Source organism: Oncorhynchus mykiss, chromosome 10 (assembly GCF_013265735.2).
Source record: "Oncorhynchus mykiss isolate Arlee chromosome 10, USDA_OmykA_1.1, whole genome shotgun sequence".
Classification (NCBI taxonomy): Eukaryota; Metazoa; Chordata; class Actinopteri; order Salmoniformes; family Salmonidae; genus Oncorhynchus; species Oncorhynchus mykiss.
In genome coordinates this window covers 13,826,606-13,849,052 of record NC_048574.1, presented here as the reverse complement: position 1 = coordinate 13,849,052, position 22,447 = coordinate 13,826,606, and the positions used below count along the sequence as shown (strand labels likewise).

The following is a 22,447-nucleotide window of genomic DNA, read 5'->3' as shown; positions in this document are numbered from 1 at the left end:
GGCTATCCTCCACACAACTGGCTTTGTAAGGCAGGGAGGGAGGGAGGAAGGAGGTAGGAGGGCTGGGAGACAAGGAGAGAGGGAGAAGGACTGAGAGGGCAGGAGGGAAGTAAGAGTACTGGGAGGCAGGGAGGAAGGAAGGAGGTAGGAGGGCTGGGAGACAGGGAGAGAGGGAGAAGTTCTGAGAGGGCGGGAGGGAAGTAAGAGTACTGGGAGGCAGGGAGGGAGGTAGGAGGACTGGGAGGCAAGGAGAGAGGGACAGGAGGAAGGGGGTACATTTGGAGCAGTGGACAGGCTGAAAGATATACTGTACCTGCTCAGTGTGTGTACTACAAGTTTTTTTTTTTACTCTGTGTTTTGACATAAGGGTTATTTTTTTTTACAAAGGATGGGCAGTTTCATATGAGGGATGGTTTGCTGTTATGTTTGAGTTGGTTTGTTGAAGGTTTCTGTGATATCTGACCTTCTGTAGATTACACAATGTTGCCTGTTGATACATAGCCCGGTATTGTTACCTAAGAGCCTGGATGTCATCCAAACAAAACAGCACAGCTAAACAAAAGACTCTAATATCAAATGATGTTACACAAAACACTCTAATAACAAATTATGTTACACAAAACACTCTAATAACAAATTATGTTACACAAAACACTCTAATAACAAATTATGTTACACAAAACACTCTAATAACAAATTATGTTACACAAAACACTCTAATAACAAATTATGTTACACAAAACACTCTAATAACAAATTATGTTACACAAAACACTCTAATAACAAATGTTACACAAAACACTAATAACAAATTATGTTACACAAAACACTCTAATAACAAATTATGTTACACAAAACACTCTAATAACAAATTATGTTACACAAAACACTAATAACAAATTATGTTACACAAAACACTCTAATAACAAATTATGTCACACAAAACACTCTAATAACAAATGATGTTACACAAAACACTCTAATAGCACTACCATTGCCACAATGACATAATAGGAATTGATGTCACTTTATCATCTATCTGCCAAGTAGGCCTAAACAAAGTAGACTTTTGTGCAGTACTGTATACAATTTGCCTGTCAAACAATAAAAACAAATTATCGTGTTAATTGCAGGATTGCTGTGATTAATCATGATTAATTCAGAATTTGCTCAAATTGAGCTGTAATTTACAAAAAAAAACTATACAAAAAGCAACAGGAATATTGACATAATGGTTAGCAAAATCAGTAATGGATAGCAAAATCAGTAATGGATAGCAAAATCAGTAAGGGATAGCCAAATCAGTAATGGATAGCAAAATCAGTAATGTATAGCAAAATAAGTAATATATAGCAAAATCAGTAATGGATAGCCAAATCAGTAATGGATAGCAAAATCAGTAATGTATAGCAAAATCAGTAATGGATAGCCAAATCAGTAATGGATAGCAAAATCACTAATATATAGCAAAATCAGTCATGGATAGAAAAATGGATATCAAAATCAGTAATGGATAGCAAAAATCAGTAATAAATAGCAAAATCAGTAATGTATAGAAAAATCAGTAAAGGATAGCAAAATCAGTAATGGATAGCAAAATCAGTAATAAATAGCTAAATCAGTAATGGATAGCCAAATCAGTAATGGATAGCAAAATGGATAGCAAAATCAGTAATGTATAGCAAAATCATTAATGTATAGAAAAATGGATAGCAAAATCAGTCATGGATAGCAAAATCAGTAATGGATAGCAAAATAAGTAATATATAGCAAAATCAGTAATGGATAGCCAAATCAGTAATGGATAGCAAAATCAGTAATGTATAGCAAAATCAGTAATGGATAGCCAAATCAGTAATGGATAGCAAAATCACTAATATATAGCAAAATCAGTCATGGATAGAAAAATGGATATCAAAATCAGTAATGGATAGCAAAAATCAGTAATAAATAGCAAAATCAGTAATGTATAGAAAAATCAGTAAAGGATAGCAAAATCAGTAATGGATAGCAAAATCAGTAATAAATAGCTAAATCAGTAATGGATAGCCAAATCAGTAATGGATAGCAAAATGGATAGCAAAATCAGTAATGTATAGCAAAATCATTAATGTATAGAAAAATGGATAGCAAAATCAGTCATGGATAGCAAAATCAGTAATGGATAGCAAAATCAGTAATAAATAGCTAAATCAGTAATGGATAGCCAAATCAGTAATGGATAGCAAAATGGATAGCAAAATCAGTAATGTATAGCAAAATCATTAATGTATAGAAAAATGGATAGCAAAATCAGTCATGGATAGCAAAATCAGTAATGGATAGCAAAATCAGTAATACATAGCTAAATCAGTAATGGATAGCAAAATCAGTCATGGATAGCAAAATCAGTCATGGATAGCTAAATCAGTAATGGATAGCAAAATCAGTAATGTATAGAAAAATGAATAGCAAAATAAGTAATGGATAGCAAAATCAGTAATGGATAGCAAAATCAGTAATAAATAGCTAAATCAGTAATGGATAGCAAAATAAGTAATGGATAGCAAAATGAATAGCAAAATCAGTCATGGATAGCAAAATGAATAGCAAAATCAGTCATGGATAGCAAAATGAATAGCAAAATCAGTCATGGATAGGATAATCAGTAAAGGATAGCTAAATCAGTAATGGATAGCAAAATAAGTAATGGATAGCAAAATCAGTAATGGATAGCAAAATGAATAGCAAAATCAGTCATGGATAGGAGAATCAGTAAAGGATAGCTAAATCAGTAATGGATAGCAAAATTAATAGCAAAATCAGTCATGGATAGGATAATCAGTAAAGGATAGCTAAATCAGTAATGGATAGCAAAATCACTAATGGATAGCAAAATCACTAATGGATAGCAAAATCACTAATGGATAGCTAAATCACTAATGGATAGCTAAATCACTAATGGATAGCAACATCACTAATGGATAGCAAAATCACTATTGGATAGCAAAATCACTAATGGATAGCAAAATCACCAATGGAAAGCAAAATCACTAATGGATAGCTAAATCACTAATGGATAGCAAAATCACTAATGGATAGCAAAATCAGTCATGGGTAGAAAAATCAGTAATGGATAGCAAAATCAGTAATGGATAGCAAAATCAGTAATAAATAGCTAAATCAGTAATGGATAGCAAAATCAGTCATGGATAGCAAAATCAGTCATGGATAGCAAAATCAGTAATAAATAGCTAAATCAGTAATGGATAGCAAAATCAGTAATAAATAGCTAAATCAGTAATGGATAGCAAAATCAGTCATGGATAGCAAAATCAGTCATGGATTGCTAAATCAGTAATAAATAGCAAAATCAGTCATGGATAGCAAAATCAGTAATAAATAGCTAAATCAGTAATGGATAGCAAAATCAGTCATGGATAGCAAAATCAGTCATGGATAGCTAAATCAGTAATGGATAGCAAAATCAGTAATGTATAGAAAAATGAATAGCAAAATCAGTCATGGATAGGAGAATCAGTAAAGGATAGCTAAATCAGTAATGGATAGCAAAATGAATAGCAAAATCAGTCATGGATAGGAGAATCAGTAAAGGATAGCTAAATCAGTAATGGATAGCAAAATCACTAATGGATACCAAAATCACTAATGGATAGCAAAATCACTAATGGATAGCAAAATCAATAATGGATAGCAAAATCACTAATGGATAGCTAAATCACTAATGGATAGCTAAATCACTAATGGATAGCAAAATCACTAATGGATAGCAAAATCACTAATGGATAGCAAAATAACTAATGGATAGCAAAATCACTAATGGATAGCTAAATCACTAATGGATAGCTAAATCACTAATGGATAGCAACATCACTAATGGATAGCAAAATCACTATTGGATAGCAAAATCACTAATGGATAGCTAAATCACTAATGGATAGCAAAATCACTAATGGATAGCAAAATCACTAATGGATAGCAAAATCACTAATGGATAGCAAAATCACTAATGGATAGCAAAATCACTAATGGATAGCTAAATCACTAATGGATAGCAAAATCACTAATGGATAGCAAAATCACTAATGGATAGCAAAATCACTAATGGATAGCTAAATCACTAATGGATAGCAACATCACTAATGGATAGCAAAATCAGGTAAAGCAAACTATCTTTAACCTCAATGTCAATTTGTTTTGACATCGCGTTGTTGTTTTTAGCCGTATAGATTATTTATTTTGCATGTTTTCAGTGAATTTTTAACAATTTCAGACTAATCACGATAAAAAACTATTTTTGCACAAAAATTACGAAAACTGCACTTGAGGTAACTGCTCTAATAGCTCTTATAAAATTAGATTCCATTCTATTCTTCAAACCAGCGCTTATCAAATTGAATTGGTGCTTGATGTGTCGGTGTCTATTTCTAGTAAACACAAAGTGTTGATTCCTCTAGAGAGGTTCCAGACGAGGATACGGCAGACACTCAACATCTTTTAGTAAGGCCTGGTTGCCCTGTGCTACTGTGATCTGAGGGTCCTTTGAGTGGATTTAACCCCTTTACCCTCCCGTCCAATCCTAATGACCTTTCCTTATCACAGACTGCCATGAAAGCACTCCCCCCAAGCACTCCCCCCACCCCCTGGCATGGGTTCATTGGGCTTTTTGAGGAATGGTGAGAAGGAGGACGAGGGTATTTGGACGGGGTGAAGGGGGGAGTGTCTGCCTGAGCCATGTTCCATGTCTTCTGGTGCATCACAGACAGCAGCAGGCCCTCTGGGCACTGCCTGACAAGCCTGGCCCTTACATCTCAATTGGCGTGACGACACGAAGGGGTACTTGTGCAAGCTCCAGAGGAGTATTGTGGGATTTAGAGCATTTAGGAACAGCCCTGATCAAACCTCATGCTACTCCCACCACCACCACCACTGTTCCCATTACCAGTTCACCATGTAACACACACACATTCTTAGGCGTACACGCCAACGAACACAAGCAGACATACCATGACCACCATCCCCATCATCACAACACATAACACCACATGACCAGCAACACTGAAGGAATCTGTCAGATTCAAAGACGACCAGTCCCAAGAGTCGAGTAGGCTTTTGACGAGCACAAAACACGGTCTCTAAGATTTAAATCCTCTTTCCTTAGTTTTTAGTGTTTGATTGTGGATTACCTTAGGCTAACACATTTTTACACATTGTTGTGATATTGATTGTTACCTAAAAACCTATAAATCGTTTTCAATTCAGTCGATGTGACCAAAACCATGTTATTTAATTACACTAAATGTGTATTATGCAAATGTTACAAATGTTGATGTGTTAAATATAGTTAAATAAAGGTTAAATACAAAATGTAAATTTTTTTAAATACATTTAAATCTGCAGTTTGTATAAGAGTGTCACTGATGGCATTGAAGCCAGACAGCCCTTCACAGTACAATTGGACATTGTAGTGTCTGACAGCATTCATTTCAATACCATTTTGTTGAGCGTCATTGCGTTAGTTTTGCATTTCAGTATTGAATGAGACCAGTTCTCTGTGATTTTCCACTATCATGAGTTTGTTAGATAGGAGTGGTCCATTCAGTGTCACTATGCTCTGTGAGTAACCTGTTCATCACTCATGTCCATTGCTTTCCTGCCCTCATCCAGAAGTGCTATGAAGAAACAGTGCCCATGAATCTATGGGTGCGTTCTTAAATTCACTCTGGCTATCTACTCTGATTTCAGAGTATTTTTGTCTTAGTGTGCCAGAGCACAGAATTACTGATTAATTTACGATCACGCAATACCCATTGAATATGACCGGTGTCATATTCAACAGCAAAAAAACGAGCAAAAAATGAAAGACAAATAAAACGTAATTAAATCTTTGCCAGCAGCACAGTTACAATCACCAACGCTCTAGACAATATGAAAACAGCCGAACCACCCCTGCTAGGGTGAGTAAAATGGTCAGAGTGAGATGTTCTCTCATTTGTATCTGGAAGTAGATAGCAAGCTAGCCAACTTTAGCCAGTTATCTTGGGTGCTTGACTGTCGTTGTGATGTCAGAATCCTTGGACCGACCCTACTCCTTGGCCAGAGCATCCAGTGTGCGCTCTAAACGATCCAAGAGCCAAATGCTCTGAATTTACTTCTTCACTTCTTCACGGTGGTTTAACTGCCTTGTTCATAGGCAGAACAACAGATTTTTCCATTGTCAGCTCAGGGATTCAATCTTGTAACCTTACGGTTAACTAGTCCAACGCTCTATCCACTTGCCTCACGAGGAGCCTGCCTGTTACGCGAATGCAGTAAGAAGCCAAAGTAAGTTGCTAGCTAGCATTAAACTTATCTTATAAAAAACAATCAATCAATCATAATCACTAGTTATAACTACACATGGTTGATGAGATTACTAGTTTATCTAGCGTGTCCTGCTTTGAATATAATCGATGCGGTGCGCATTCGCGAAAAAGGACTGTCGTTGCTCCAACGTGTACCTAACCATAAACATCAATGCCTTTCTTAAAATCAATACACAGAAGTATATATTTTTAAACCTGTATATTTAGCTAAAAGAAAGGTTAGCAGGCAATATTAACCAGGTGAAATTGTGTCACTTCTCTTTCGTTCATTGAGTCAGGGTATATGCAAAAGTTTGGGCCGCCTGGCTCATTGCAAACTAATTTGGCAGAATTTTACTTCATTATGACATAACATTGAAGGTTGTGCAATGTAACAGCAATATTTAGACTTAGGACTGCCACCCGTTAGATAAAATATGGAACAGTTCCGTATTTCACTGAAAGAATAAACGTTTTGTTTTCGAAATGATAGTTTCCGGATTCTACCATATTAATGAACTAAGGCTCGTATTTCTGTGTGTTATTATGTTATAATTAAGTCTATGATTTGATAGAGCAGTCTGACTGAGTGATAGTAGGTGTAACGGATGTGAACTAGCTAGTTAGCGGTGGTGCGCGCTAAATAGCGTTTCAATCGGTGACGTCACTTGCTCTGAGACCTTGAAGTAGTGATTCCCCTTGCAGAGTCTTTTGTGGAGCGATGGGTAGAGATACTTCGTGGGTGACTGTTGTTAATGTGTGCACAGGGTCCCTGGTTCGCGCCCGAGTATGGGCGAGGGGACGGTCTAAAGTTATACTGTTACATAGGCACCAGCAAGCTCGTAAGCATTCATTCAAACAGCACTTTCGTGCGTTTTGCCAGCAGCTCTTCGTAATGCTTCAAGCATTGCACTGTTTATGACTTCAAGCCTATCAACTCCCGAGATTAGGCTGGTGTAACCGATGTGAAATGGCTAGCTAGTTAGCGGAGTGCGTGCTAATAGCGTTTCAAACGTCACTTGCTCTGAGACTTGGAGTGGTTGTTCTCCTTGCTCTGCATGGGTAACGCTGCTTCAAGGATGATTGTTGTCGATGTGTTCCTGGTTCGAGCCCAGGTAGCGGCGAAGAGAGGGACGGAAGCTATACTGTTACACTGGCAATACTAAAGAGCCTATAAGAACATTCACTAGTCAACAGGTTAATGAAATACAAATGGTATAGAGAGAAATAGTCCTATAATTCCTATAATAACTACAACCTAAAACTTCTTACCTGGGAATATTGAAGACTCATGTTAAAAGGAACCACCAGCTTTCATATGTTCTCATGTTTTGAGCAAGGAACGTAAACGTTAGCTTTCTTACATGGCACATATTGCACTTTTACTTTCTTCTCCAACACTTTGTTTTTGCATTATTTAAACCAAATTGAACATGTTTCATTATTTATTTGAGGCTAAATTGATTTTATTGATGTATTATATTAAGTTAAAATAAGGGTTCATTCAGTATTGTTGTAATTGTCATTATTACAAATAGATTTTTAAAAATCGGCCGATTAATCGGTATCGACGTTTTTTGTCCTCCAATAATCGGTATCGGCATTGAAAAATCATAATCGGTCGACCTCTAGTCCAGACCAGAAAGAGCCATACCAGACTAACTTGCTCTGAGAAAGGTCATAAAGACTCCAGAGAGTGGTTTAGGTTGCTTTTCTTTTGAATGGTGGATGAGCCATATTCTCTTGTGATTTCGTCTGCATATTCACACGAAGATATGAACTGTAGCCTATTTCTACAAAGCAGCCATGGTCCATGGACAGCGACCACAAGCAACACTTCACTGAGTGAAAGCACTTAAAAAGCCTAACGACTGATAAGCGCAGGTGGAAGAAACATGACTACTATCTTCATCTGAAATCTTAGTGTGATGTTTTTATCATCATTATATGTCAACCTGCCTCTAATAATGAGGATATTTTATTCAAGGAGGCTATTGCAGTGTGTGAACAGTGGCTGAAATTACAGAGCATGGGTTCTACAGTCTTCGTAAGAGACTGCTGCTAAGTTCGGGGCCGTGGTCTAGTGGTAACATTTGTGACTCCCCGTTGGAGAGTGTGATTCAATCCCTGTGTCTCTTCACCTCTCGCTCACTATTTCTTATCTGTCAATGAAGCGTCCCAAAAAATATGAGAGGGATTCTCCACTTCCTTAACAAAGAGAGACTGCTGCTAGTGAGTCAGAGGCTAGTCTTTAATATTTCTCCTGGTGTGGGGGAGGTTCTTCTGTCTCCTCTCTTTGGCTTGATGTGCGTAGGAGATTGCTGTAGTTCACAAACATGTTGCTAGGTTACGCCTGGCCATTCTTTCAATGGACGCCCAGGACTGCCTCCAAACTCCAACATCTCCCTCTGTCATGGTCTTTAGTCTCAGCCAATCATATCAGATCACTGTCATATCTCCTTATGCAAACACACAGCAGCACAATGCTGTGCCCCACTGTATTCTGCCCTTCCCCCTATACCCATAGGAAGATGTTTGGGGGTGGGGGTGCTGCAATGATTTTTTGGTCCGCGCTACAGACAGCTATATCGGCCCACTAGTACAGGATTAGTAAAGGCCCACTGCACTACTTTTGTGAAGAAAAAAACAAAATGATACTTTTTAAAATTATTTTATGTCTGATTTTTCAGGGGGTGGCTATGCCTCCCCACGCTCTACTCTAACACCCGCCAACAAAACCCTTTCTCTTACCTAACAACATGTATACAGTAACATGTGCACAGTACTTCAAATTGGGATGAGTAGGACATTAGTACAGTTAGAAAAACAGTTTGTTTCAGCAGTGATTGTTCATAACATTACCCTCTAAAGCTAATGAGGTGCTGACCTGTTGCACAACCACTGTGATTATTATTATTTGACCATGCTGGTCATTTATGAACATTTGAAAATCTTGGCCATGTTCTGTTATAATCTTCACCTGGCACAGCCAGAAGAGGACTGGCCACCCTTCATAGCCTGGTTCCTCTCTAGGTCTTTTCCTATGTTTTGGCCTTTCTAGGGAGTTTTTCCTAGCCACCGTGCTTCTACACCTGCATTGCTTGCTGTCTGGGGTTTTAGGCTGGGTTTCTGTACAGCACTTTGAGATATCAGCTGATGTAAGAAGGGCTATATAAATACATTTGATTTGATTTGATGATACACTGTAACAAAAAAAAGGCCATATTGCCCAAGCAATTTAGCTGCCAACTAAGTGGGGTATGAGACGCTGGAGCAATGATGAGCATTGAGCAACATGGACATGAGTAATATATTTCATATGAAGTACAGTGTTGGGGAGTAGTGAACTACATGTAGTTCAACTAGTAATTTAACTCCATTTTGCAGTAGCTTTTTGGGTTGAATTAAATTCTAATCTAGGTAGTGCTTTCAGTAGTTAATTACTTGATTACCATGTGGTGGTGTAGCTAACTACAGGAACTACACAAGTAGCCAATCATTTATTTTTTGGGGGGAGGGGCAATCCTGCCGAATTCTCACTTAAAGAGCTGCCTTATTCTCACTTAAACCTTCATTTTTGTTTTTAATAGGCTAAATTACACTTTCTGTTAATACATGACTCCGAAGTGTGATCTGCTCTTGCAATTTGTCGATTTACATATGATAATTTTTCACAAAGTAGTTAGGATGTAATGATCTACTTTTTCAAACTCAGCAAAAAAATAAATGTCCCTTTTTCAGGACGCTGTCTTTCAAAGATAATTTGTAAATATCCAAATAACTTCACAGATATTCATTGTAAAGGGTTTAAACACTGTTTCCCAATGAACCATAAACAATTAATGAACATGCACCTGTGGAACGGTCATTAAGACACTAACAGCTTACAGACAGTAGGCAATTAAGGCCACAGTTATGAAAACTTAGGGCACTAAAGAGGCCTTTCTACTGACTCTGAAAATCACCAAAAGAAAGATGCCCAGGATCTCTACTCATCTGCGTGAATGTGCCTTAGGCATGCTGCAAGGAGGCATGAAGACTGCAGATGTGGCCAGGGCAATAAATTGCAATGTGCATACTGTGAGACACCTAAGACAGCGCTACATGGAGACAGGACGGACAGCTGATCATCCTCGCAGTGGCAGACATCGTGTAACACCTGAACAGGATCGGTACGTCCGAACATCACACCTGTGGGATAGGTACAGGATTAGAGGTCGACCGATTAATCGGAATGGCCGATTAATTAGGGCCGATTACAAGTTTTCATAACAATCGGAAATCAGTATTTTTGGGTGCCGATTTGCCTTTTTTTAAATTGTATTATTATTATTATTTTTATACCTTTATTTAACTAGGAAAGTCAGTTAAGAAAACATTCAATGAGCCTAGGAACGGTGGGTTAACTGCCTCGTTCACGGGCAGGACTACAGATTTTCACCTTATCAGCTCGGGGGATCCAATCTTGCAACCTTACAGTTAACTCGTCCAATGCAATAACGACCTGCCTCTCTCTCGTTGCACTCCACAAGGAGACTGCCTGTTACGCGAATGCAGTTAGCCAAGGTAAGTTGCTAGCTAGCATTAAACTTATCTTATAAAAAACAATCAATCATAGTCACTAGTTAACTACACATGGTTGATGATATTACTAGATATTATCTAGCGTGTCCTGCGTTGCATATAATCAGACTGAGCATACAAGTATCTAAGTATCTGACTGAGTGGTGGTAGGCAGAAGCAGGCGCCTAAACATTCATTCAAACAGCACTTTCGGCGTTTTGCCAGCAGCTCTTCATTGTGCATCAAGCATTGCGCTGTTTATGACTTCAAGCCTATCAACTCCCGAGATGAGGCTGGTGTAACCAAAGTGAAATGGCTAGCTAGTTAGCGTGCGCTAATAGCATTTCAAACGTCACTCGCTCTGAGCCTTCTAGAAGTTGTTCCCCTTGCTCTGCATGGGTAACGCTGCTTCGATGGTGGCTGTTGTTGTTGTGTTGCTGGTTCGAGCCCAGGGAGGAGCGAGGAAAGGGACGGAAGCTATACTGTTACACTGGCAATACTAAAGTGCCTATCCAATAGTCAAAAGGTTAATGAAATACAAATGGTATAGACGGAAATAGTCCTATAATTCCTATAATAACTACAACCTAAAACTTCTTACCTGGGAATATTGAAGACTCATGTTAAAAGGAACCATCAGCTTTCTTATGTTCTCATGTTCTGAGCAAGGAACTGAAACGTTAGCTTTCTTACTTCTTACATAGCACATATTGCACTTTTACTTTCTTCTCAAACACTTTGTTTTTGCATTATTTAAAACAAATTGATAATGTTTCATTATTTACTTGAGGATAAATTGATTTTATTGATGTATTATATTATATTAAAATAAGTGTTAATTCAGTATTGTTGTAATTGTCATTATTACAAATAAATAAATACAAATCGGCCGATTAACCAGTATCGCACAATCCCTCCATCAGTGCTCAGACTGTCCGCAATAGGCTGAGAGAGGCTGGACTGAGGGCTTGTAGGCCTGTTGTAAGTGCTCTTCACTGACGAGTCGCGGTTTTGTCTCACCAGGGGTGATGGTTGGATTTGCATTTATCGTTGAAGGAATGAGGGATACACCGAGGCATGTACTCTGGAGCGGGATCGATTTGGAGGTAGAGGGTCCGTCATTGTCTGGGGCGGTGTGTCACAGCATCATTGGACTGAGCTTGTTGTCATTGCAGGCAATCTCAACCCTGTGTGTTACAGGGAAGACATCCTCCCCCCTCATGTGTTACCCTTCCTGCAGGCTCATCCTGACTTGACCCTCCAGCATGACAATGCCACCAGCCATACTGCTCGTTCTGTGCATGATTTCCTGCAAGACAGGAATGTCAGTGTTCTGCCATGGCCAGCGAAGAGCCCGGAACTCAATCCCCATTGAGCACGTCTGGGACCTGTTGGATCGGAGCAGGTGCCTTGGTGGAAGAGTGGGGTAACATCTCACAGCGAGAAGTGGCAAATCTGATGCAGTCCATAAGGAGGAGATGCACTGCAGTACTTAATGCAGCTGGTGGCCACACCAGATACTGACTGTTACTTTAGATTTTGACCCCCCCTTTGTTCAGGGACACATTATTCAATTTCTGTTGAACACATGTCTGTGGAACTTGTTCAGTTTATGTCTCAGTTGTTGAATCTTGTTATGTTCACTCAAATATTTACACATGTTAAATTTGCTGAAAATAAACACAGTTGACAGTGAGAGGACGTTTATTTTTTTGCTGTGTTTATTTTTATATATAAATAAACTATATAAACTATATTTAACCCCTTTTTCTCCCCAATTTTGATCCTGTCTCATCGCTGCAACTCCTCAACAGGTTCGGTAGGCGAAGGTATGTCCTTTGAAATGCCAAACTTCTGAAACGCCAAACCGTGCCTCTTAACACCTGCCTGCTTAACCCGGAATCCACCTGTGCTGATGTGTCAGAGGAAACATTGTTCAACTGACGGCCTGGGTCAGGCACAAGGAGTCGCTAGAGCACGATAAGCCAAGTAACCCCCCCACCCGCCAAACCCTCCAATAACCCGGACAATGCTGGGCCAATTGTGCACTCCCCTATGGGACTCCAGATCACAGCCGGTTGCCATGCAGTACCTTAGACTGCTGCGCCACTCGGGAGGCTTGAGCAATATTTTTCATAAAGGTAGCTTTAGTGTAGCTTAATTTCTTCCAATGATAAGTATAATTGGTAGCTTAGTAAACTATGTTTTCATAGCTTCCCCAACACTCAAAACTCTATTTCCCCCATTTATTTACTCATCTCCTATAGCTTGTTGTTGCATGTTGGGTGCCACATCTGCAGGCTACTGGAATCTATCAGCTTACAAACAATCAACAAAGAGATGTTGCCCCTGCCCTGGGCATCCACTCAACCTTAGTGCCTGTCAAGTCAATGCAGACATAAGGATAACTAGATTCAGATAACTTTTCACTTCCCAATTCTAAGCTAGGACGTTTAAATGGTATTCGTCTAGCTAGCCAGCTAGTTAGCATTCAAAACACTATCTAAAACGAAAAAACTAAATGTAAAATATACATTGCTAGCTAGCTATCAAATTAGCATGCTTGTCCAATTTAACTCCAACATGGGAGTTGATTTTCTCTTGCTTCAGCTCAAAAATGGTTGCCATGTTTTCCAAAATATTTTGGAACAGCACACTGATCACATGATCAATATCGGCGCTCTGTTTGGAGGATTCCCAAAAATGTCCCCTAAGTAGCGCTGTTGATCAGGATTCCCAACATAATAAAAAGTAGCTAATTGAGGAGGTCCAGGGAGAAGACAGGGAAGCCTGAGAGGAAGACAACCAAATCTTTAGTTTCAAGACTATCATTTTACAGATGTATGTAGAAAACATTTTTAGGAGATGCGATGGATCATTGGGGATCATTCAATATTCCTTTTCTTTTGGTGTTCAGTGAAATCATCCCATGTGAAGAATCAACTCATTTAATTCAAGTTAAATTCATAACTAAATTGTTGTTTTTTTTCTATTGGAAGGATTTAATCATTTGCAATTATGTCAACATTATGATTGATTATTTTAGCTTTTATTTCTTTCATCACATTCCCAGTGGGTCAGAGGTTTACATACAATCAATTAGTATTTGGTAGCGTTGCCTTTAAATTGTTTAACTTGGGTCAAATGTTTCGTGTAGCCTTCCACAAGCTTCCCACAATAAGTTGGGTGAATTTTGGCCCATTCCTACTGACAGAGCTGGTGTAACTGAGTAAAATTTGTCATCCTCCTTGCTCGCACACGCTTTTTCAGTTCTGCTCACAATGGCCACTCCAATACCTTGACTTTGTTGTCCTTAAGCCATTTTGCCACAACTTTGGAAGTATGCTTGGGGTCATTGTCCATTTAGAAGACCCATTTGCGCCCAAGCTTTAGCTTCCTGACTGATGTCTTGAGATGTTGCTTCAATATATGCAGATAATTTCCCCCCCTCATGATGCCATCTATTTTGTGAAGTGCACCAGTCCCTCCTGCAGCAAAATACCCCCACACCATGATGCTGCCACCCCATGCTTCACGGTTGGGATGGTGTTTCCTCGGCTTGCAAGCATCCCCCTTTTGACATCCAAACATAACGATGGTCATTATGGCCAAACAGTTCTATTTTTGTTTCATCAGACCAGAGGACATTTCTCCAAAAAGTACAATCTTTATCCCCATGTGCAGTTGCAAACCATAGTATGGCTTTTTTATTGTGGTTTTTGACCAGTGGCTTCTTCCTTGCTGAGCGTCCTTTCAGGGTATGTCGATGGTGGACTCGTTTTACTGTGGATATAGATACTTTTGTACCTGTTTCCTCCAGGAACTTCACAAGGTCCTTTGCTGTTGTTCTGGGATTGATTTGCACTTTTTACACCAAAGTACGTTCATCTCTAGGAGACAGAACGTGTCTCCTTCCTGAGTGGTATGACGGCTGCATGGTTCTATGGTGTTTATACTTGCGTACTATTGTTTGTACAGATGAACGTGTTACCTTCAAGCGTTTGGAAATTGCTCCCAAGGGTGAACCAGACTTGTGGAAGTCTACAATTTTTTTTCTTGGCTGATTTCTTTTTATTTTCCCATGATGTCAAGCAAAGAGGCACTGAGTTTGAAGGTAGGCCTTGAAATACATCCACAGGTACATCTCCAATTGACTCAAATGATGTCAATTAGCCTATCAGAAGCTTCTAAAGCTCTGACATAATTTTCTGGAATTGTCCAAGCTGTTTAAAGGCACAGTCAACTTAGTGCATGTAAACTTATGACCCACTGGAATTGTGATACAGTGAATTATAAGTGGAATAATCTGTCTGTAAACAATTGTTTGAAAAAGATGTCCTAACCGACTTGCCAAAATTATAGTTTGTTAACAAGACATTTGTGAAGTGGTTGAAAAATGAGTTTTAATGACTCCAACATAAGTGTATGTAAACTTCCGACTTCAACTGTATATACAATGCCAAAAACATCTACATTTAAATGGTATTAATATTTATTTGCATATATTTCGGTTAATCCCCATATATTCCCGTTAATTCCCATATATTCCCGTTAATTCCCACGACAAGTTTCCACTTCTGAATATTATCCAAATGTGCAACCCAGGTTGAGGATCAGACCTGCACAACGGTCAGGAGGAATATTGGACCATTCCTCTTTACAAAACTGTTTCAGTTCTGCAATATTCTTGGTATATCTGGTGTGAACCGCTTTCTTGAGGTCATGCCACAACAGCATCTCAATCGGGTTGAGGTTAGGACTCCAGAAGGCATATTTTCTTCTGTAGAAGCCATTTTGTTGTTGATTTACTTCTATGTTTTGGGTCGTTGTCCTGTTGCATCACCCAACTTCTGTTGAGCTTCAACTGGCAGACAGATAGCCTCCCATTCTTCTGCAAAATGTCTTGATAAACTTGGAAACTCATTTTTATGTTGTTAATTGCAAGCTGTCCAGGCCCTGAGGTAGCAAAGTAGCTCCCTTCACCATACTTTATAGTTGGGATGAGGTTTTGATGTTGGTGTGCTGTGCCTTTTTTTCACCACACATAGAGTTGTGTGTTCCTTGCAAACTACTCAACTTTAGTTTCATCTGTCCACAGAATATTTTGCCAGTAGCGCTGTGGAAGATCTTTTGAGAACTTCAGACGTGCAGCAATGTTTTTTTTTTTTATACCAGTGGCTTCTTCTGTTGTGCCCTCCCATGAACATCATTCTTGTTTAGTGTTTTACGTGTTGTAGAGTCGTCAACAGAGATGTTAGCAACTTCCAGAGATTTCTGTAAGTCTTTGGCTGACACTCTTAGATTCTTCTTAACCTCATTGAGCATTCTGCACTGTGATCTTGCAGTCATCTTTGCAGGACGGCCACTCCTAGGGAGAGTAGCAACAGTGCTGAACTTTCTCCATTTATAGACACTTTATCTTACCATGCATGGACTGATGAATATCAAGGCTTTTAGAGATATTTTTGTAACCCTTTCCAGCTTTATGCAAGTCAACAATTCTTAAATGTAGGTTTTCTGAGATCTCTTTTGTTCAAGGCATCAGGCAATGCTTCAAATGTTGTGTGTTTTGTATAGGGCAAGGCAGCTTTAACCAACATCTCGAATCTCGTCTCATTGATTGGACTCCAGATTAGCTGACTCCGACTAGCTTTTGGAGTAGTCATTAGGGGTTCACATACTTTTTCCAACTGTGAATGTTTAAATGATGTATTCGATATAGACAAGAAAAATACAATGATTTGTGTGTTATTAGTTTAAGCAGACTGTGTTTGTCTGTTGTTGTGACTTGGATGAAGCTCGGATCTAATTTATACAGAAATCCAGATAATTCCAAAGGGTTCACATACTTTTTCTTGCCACTGTATGTTAACACTTAAGTTGAGGTTATCTTCCTGATCCTTCAATGACAGTTGTCTAAAATGTTTCTTATTCCTCTCCACACTTAGCTCTTCTGTCTACTAAGATCATGAGGAAGAGGAAGAACTGGAAACAACAGGAGGGCCTCTGTTCGTTTCTATGAAGTCTCAATGAAAGCATTGGAGCAGCTGTAATATTTGACTCAATGGCAAAGAAGGGACGCACCAAGGGCGAGAAGCCCGAAGCGCTCATCTCTGCTTTACAGGCAGCTAACGAAGATCTCAGGTCCAAACTGACTGACATTCAAATAGAACTTCATCAAGAGAAATGCAAGGTAGGCCACATTGGAACACTACATTACATGTAAATCTTCCCTTCTTAAATACACCTACACTGAGTGTACAAAACATGATATATTCCTGCTCTTCCCATGAGATAAACTGACCAGGTGAATCCAGGTGAAAGCTATGATCCTTTATTGATGTCAGTTGTTATATCCACTTCAATCAGTGTAGATAAAGGGGAAGAGACAGGTTAAAGAAGGATTTTTAAGCCTTGAGACAGTTGAGACATTGATTGTGTATGTGTGCCTTTCAGAGGGTAAATGGCCAAAGCAAAATATTTAAGTGCCTTTGAATGGGGTATGGTAGTAGGTGCCAGGCGCACCAGTTTGTGTCAAGAACTGCAATGCTGCTGGGTTTTTCACACTCAACAGTTTCCCGTGTATATCAAAAATGGTCCACCATCCAAAGGACATCCAGCCAACTTGACGCAACTGTGGAAAGCATTGGAGGCAACATGGTCCAGCATCCCCGTGGAACGCTTTTGACACCATGTAGAATCCATGCTCTGACTAATTGAGGCTGTTTTGAGGGTGAAAGGGTGGGGCTGCAATCAATATTAGGAATGTGTTCCTAATGTTTTGTACACTCAGTGTATAACATTGTCTTCAACTGCAGATGGCACATGCTTTTTGTTGGTAATGAGTTGCTTGACAAAGTCCAACAATTTAAGAAGGATCTATTTGAAATTATGACTTTACCCCTTGGGTCAAAATTGACCCCTGTCGGTGATTTTAGGGTTAATCACTTTATCAACTTAACCGGTGCTAGATCAAGAGAATTGCCTCCGGGCTGTATGTAGTCCTCTCTCTGACATGCCTTTGTAGTGTAACCCAGTTCTCTTTGTCTCCTATTCCTCTCTCCCTGGGGGCTAGGTGAGTAAATTGGAGCGTGAGAAGGTGCAGGAGTGCAAGCGTACCCGGGAGCAGGAGCAGCATCGGCACACGGCCACGCTGACAGAGCAGCGAGCCAAATGGCACGAGGAGAAGCAGAAGGAGCTCCAGGCGCTCAGAGAGAACCTGGTCCGCCAGCACGAGCAGGAGCAGGCCCGCACCGCCAAGATCAAGGACCAGGAGAACCAGCGGCTCAAGGCGGCGCTGAGCGCCATGCGGGACGGCAGCGGAGAGAAGGTGCGCACAGCATTGACCCTGGAGGCCAAAGAAGAGGCGCGGCGCTTCTTCGACGTGGAGCGGGTCAAGCTGCTGCAGGAGATCTCCGAGCTCAAGCAGACCAAGAAGCAGACAGACGAGGCGCTCAGCACCATGATCCAAGCAGATAAGATGAAGGCTGGGGACCTGCGCTCCGAGCACCAGATTCACCAAGAGCAGATTTCCAAGATCAAGTGGGACAGCGAGAGGGACATCCGCAGACTGGTGAATACTGGCTGAGGGTCTGCAGACGGTCTGATCTCCAGAATGCATGTCTGGCTGAACACTAGATGTAGCCTTAGCTGTTCTTTCTCATTGCTCCATTCATTTTTATTTATTTAACTAGGCAAATCAGTTAAGAACAAATTCTTATTTACAGTGAGGGCCTACCAAAAGGCAAAAGGCCTCCTGTGGGTACGGGGGCGGGGATTAAAAATAAAAATATAAAATATATATAAATATAGGACAAAACACACATCACGACAAGAGTGACAACACAACACTACATAAAGAGAGACCTAAGACAACAACATAGCAAGGCAGCAACACATGAAAACACAGCATGGTAGCAACATAACATGACAACAACATGGTAGCAACACAATATAGTAGCAGCACAAAACATGGTACAAACATTATTGGGCACAGACAACAGCACCAAGGGAAAGGTAGAGAATACAATACATCACGCAAAGCAGCCTCAACTGTCAGTCAGAGTGTCCATGATTGAGTCTTTGAATGAAGAGATTGAGATAAAACTGTCCAGTTTGAGTGTTTGTTGCTGCTCGTTCCAATCGCTGCAGCGAACTGAAAAGACGAGCGACCCAGGAATGTGTGTGCATTGGGGACCTTTAACAGAATGTGACTGGCAGAACGGGTGTTTTATGTGGAGGATGAGGGCTGCAGTAGGTATCTCAGATAGGGGGGAGTGTGGCATAAGAAGGTTTTATAAATAAGCATCAACCAGTGGGTCTTGTGACGGGTATACAGGGAGGACCAGTTTACAGAGGACTAAAGTGTGCAGTAATGTGTCCTATATGTAGCATTGATGGCAAATCTGATGGCCGAATGGTAAAGAACATCTAGCTGCTCGAGAGCACCCATGTCATGGCTCTCGTCGAAAGGAGTGGACCAAAGCGCAGCGTGGAAAGTGTTCATGATATTTTATTCAAAAACACTCAAACAAAATAATAAACGTGAAAACGAAAGCGCACAGTTTTGTCAGGTACAGACACTAAACAGAAATCAAGATCCCGCAAAACCCAAAAGGAAAATGACAACTTATATGTGATCCCCAATCAGAGACAACGATAGACAGCCTCTGATTGGGAACCACACACGGCCAAAAACAAAGAAATAGAAAACATAGACTTTCCCACCCGAGTCACACCCTGACCTAACCAAACATCGAGAATAAAAAGGATCTCTACGGTCAGGGTGTGACAACCCTTACCTGCCTTTTCTATAAATTATGTCTCCGTAATCTAGCATGGGTAGGATGGTCATCTGAATCAGGGTTAGTTTGGCAGCTGGGGTGAAAGAGGAGCGATTACGATAGACAAAACCAAGTCTAGATTTAACTTTAGCCTGCAGCTTTGATATGTGCTGAGAGAAGGACAGTGTACCGTCTAGCCATACTCCCAAGTACTTGTATGAGGTAACAACCTCAAGCTCTAAACCCTCAGAGGTAGTAATCACACCTGTGGGGAGAGGTGCTGATTTTTCATACGGAAAAATCAAGTCTGAAATTTCTAAGTGGAAATTACAAACTTCCGAAGCCTTTTTCAAGTTCAGGCAGAGGTCAATAATCCAGGGTGGTGTCACAAAGTACAGAACGGCAGGCAGGCTCAGGGTCTGGGCAGGCAGAATGCTCAAAACCAGGAAAACTAGGAAACGGGAACTAGAAAAAGACAGGAGCAAGAGGAAAAACGCTGGTAGGCATGACGAACAAAACGAACTGGCAACATACAAACAGAGAACACAGGTATAAATACACTGGGGATAATGGGTAATATGAGCGACACCTGGAGAGGGGTGGAGACAATCAAAAAGACAGGTGAAACAGATCAGGGTGTGACACATACAGTATGATACAGCATACCTTCAAATTATACTTTTAGAACTGTGCACATATCTGTCGTTCCGTCTGTCCTGTCCGTCTCTCTGTGTCACCGTGTTTCCTGTTTCCTATTCCTTCCTTCAGGTGGATGAGATCAAGTCTAAAGAGCGCACCATCTTCTCACTGGAGAAGGAGTTGGAGAATGCCATTGGCTTGCTGCAGAAGCTGCAGATGCAGAAGGATGCCCTGGACGACCAGCTGTTCCTGGTCAAGGAGGCAGAGTGTAACCTGGGCAGCCCCAAGAGAGAGATCCCTGGACGGGCTGGGGACGGGGCAGAACACTGTGGCAGCCCGGTACGACATAGAAAGTCAGAGGGGAACTTGGAAATGGTACAAATGCAGTCTGTAGATTATAGAAATGTAATAATGAAGCCAGTCCAAAATAAATTACTTTGAAATTAATCTGACAATTAACCCATAATGAGAGGTAAAATAGGCCTACACTAGTTTATGTACAGTATAGCCAATTGCCACACTCCAATTACCTATTGCCTACTGTACAGGCTATGTATAGAAGCAGCCTGTGTAGTTCATGCGGAAAAAAACAGAGACAAATTACATAAACAAGTGGTCATAAAAAATATGAAATAAGTCTGGAATTGTAATACCATCATCCACATGCGGAAACATGGTCTTTGCTCAATACAGGACAATTATCAAGCTGCTTTCAAACAAACACAGTTTGGGTGTGGCCATTCTTTATATGGAGATTTTGTGACTCAGATAATACCACATAATACCACCATTTTAAGACCAAAAATATCCAAACGTTTTTAAAGCCCCACTCCATAGTGCCCCACCAACAAAATGTTAGTAATAGGGCAAGTGCATCCCATCATACAGTATCTTCAAATGCAAATATCACTTTTTATGCTCAATGAATTACTTGCTATGATGGTAATATTACTTTTTAAACATGACAAAGTAGTACTAGGTAATATGTCAAATGAAAAACACAAAAAAACAAGTATTTAGATAAATACTCCTATCTGCTAAAAAAGTACCTGCCAATTTACTACACAATAAATCAAGCTCCTACCTGGTGTTGAACAGAAAACTGAAGGGATCTGAAGGCCGTTGTATCTGAAGATAGCTGGTCAGTCAAGAAGACTGCTGGTCAGTCAAGAAGACTGCTAGTCAGTTAAAACGTCTGTGAGGTTTTAATGCAGTCTCACATTCTGGATTAGTCATGGTCTGCTTGAAAATCACCACATGACAGAAAACTATTTGTCTTTGGCTTTTTTTTTTCTAAAGAGATGTGTCACTGATACGTCTAAATAATTACCTTATAAGAAAACTCCAGAAATAAATGTCCTATACATTTATATTTTCCTAACAAATCTGTCCCCAACATGTATGTCATTGAAATAATTTATATTATACAACTATTCACAATAATGCATTTGTGTATAATTCACAATAATCCATATAATTTTTGTCGTATAGTGAATGTAGTGTGTCGTAACACGCCATGCGTTCTGTTTCAACAACCCAGGACATGCGCAGGAACCAGAGGCGCATGGCTGACCTCAACTCCACGATCCGCAAGCTGGAGGACCGCAACTCACTGCTGGTGGATGAGAGGAATGAACTGGTATGATCTGGTCACTCTGAATTCCCCCTACCTGGCAGAGAGCCTAGCAATGAATCACATCTTGGGGCATTCCAAATGGCTCCCTATTTAGTTCTGACCAGGGCCCAGAGGGTGTAGGCAATAGGCTTCCATTTGGAATGCAGCCTTGGTCCTCTGTCACTGAAGGATAACAGTCCTCTTTAATCTGGATTCATTAAACATACAATGAATGCACAAGGCAAAACACCTGTAAATAATTTATAAATACAGTACCTAGTCTAGACCCCTGCCATGTTGACACACTGGACTGAGTGAAACTCTCCATCCCTCCATCTCCCTTTGTTCCCCTTCTATTCTATCTTCATTTGCATCTATCGCTCCCTGTCGCTATCTCACTCTGTCTGTCTCTCTGTCTGTCTGTCTCCTCTCTCTCCATCTCCTCTCTCTTGCTTTCGCTCTCTCTTTTGTCTTTCTCTCTGTCTGTCTTTCTGTCTCCTCTC

General features: G+C 40.2%; 1 protein-coding gene across 4 annotated transcripts in view; it reads left to right on the top strand.

The window, feature by feature from the left end:
- Positions 1–22,447, top strand: part of LOC110533368 (janus kinase and microtubule-interacting protein 2) — a 44,067-nt gene that overhangs the window by 5,508 nt on the left and 16,112 nt on the right. For 2 of the 4 annotated variants that reach the window (XM_036989723.1, XM_036989725.1), the window contains exons 2-5: positions 16,856–17,100; positions 17,983–18,480; positions 20,459–20,668; positions 21,870–21,968. In XM_036989723.1, the coding sequence (XP_036845618.1) occupies positions 16,972–17,100; positions 17,983–18,480; positions 20,459–20,668; positions 21,870–21,968 (936 nt within the window). In that variant the 5' untranslated portion in view covers positions 16,856–16,971. Of the gene's footprint in view, positions 1–16,855; positions 17,101–17,982; positions 18,481–20,458; positions 20,705–21,869; positions 21,969–22,447 lie in introns of all 4 variants that reach the window. The other 2 variants (XM_036989722.1, XM_036989724.1) reach the window with 1 other exon arrangement.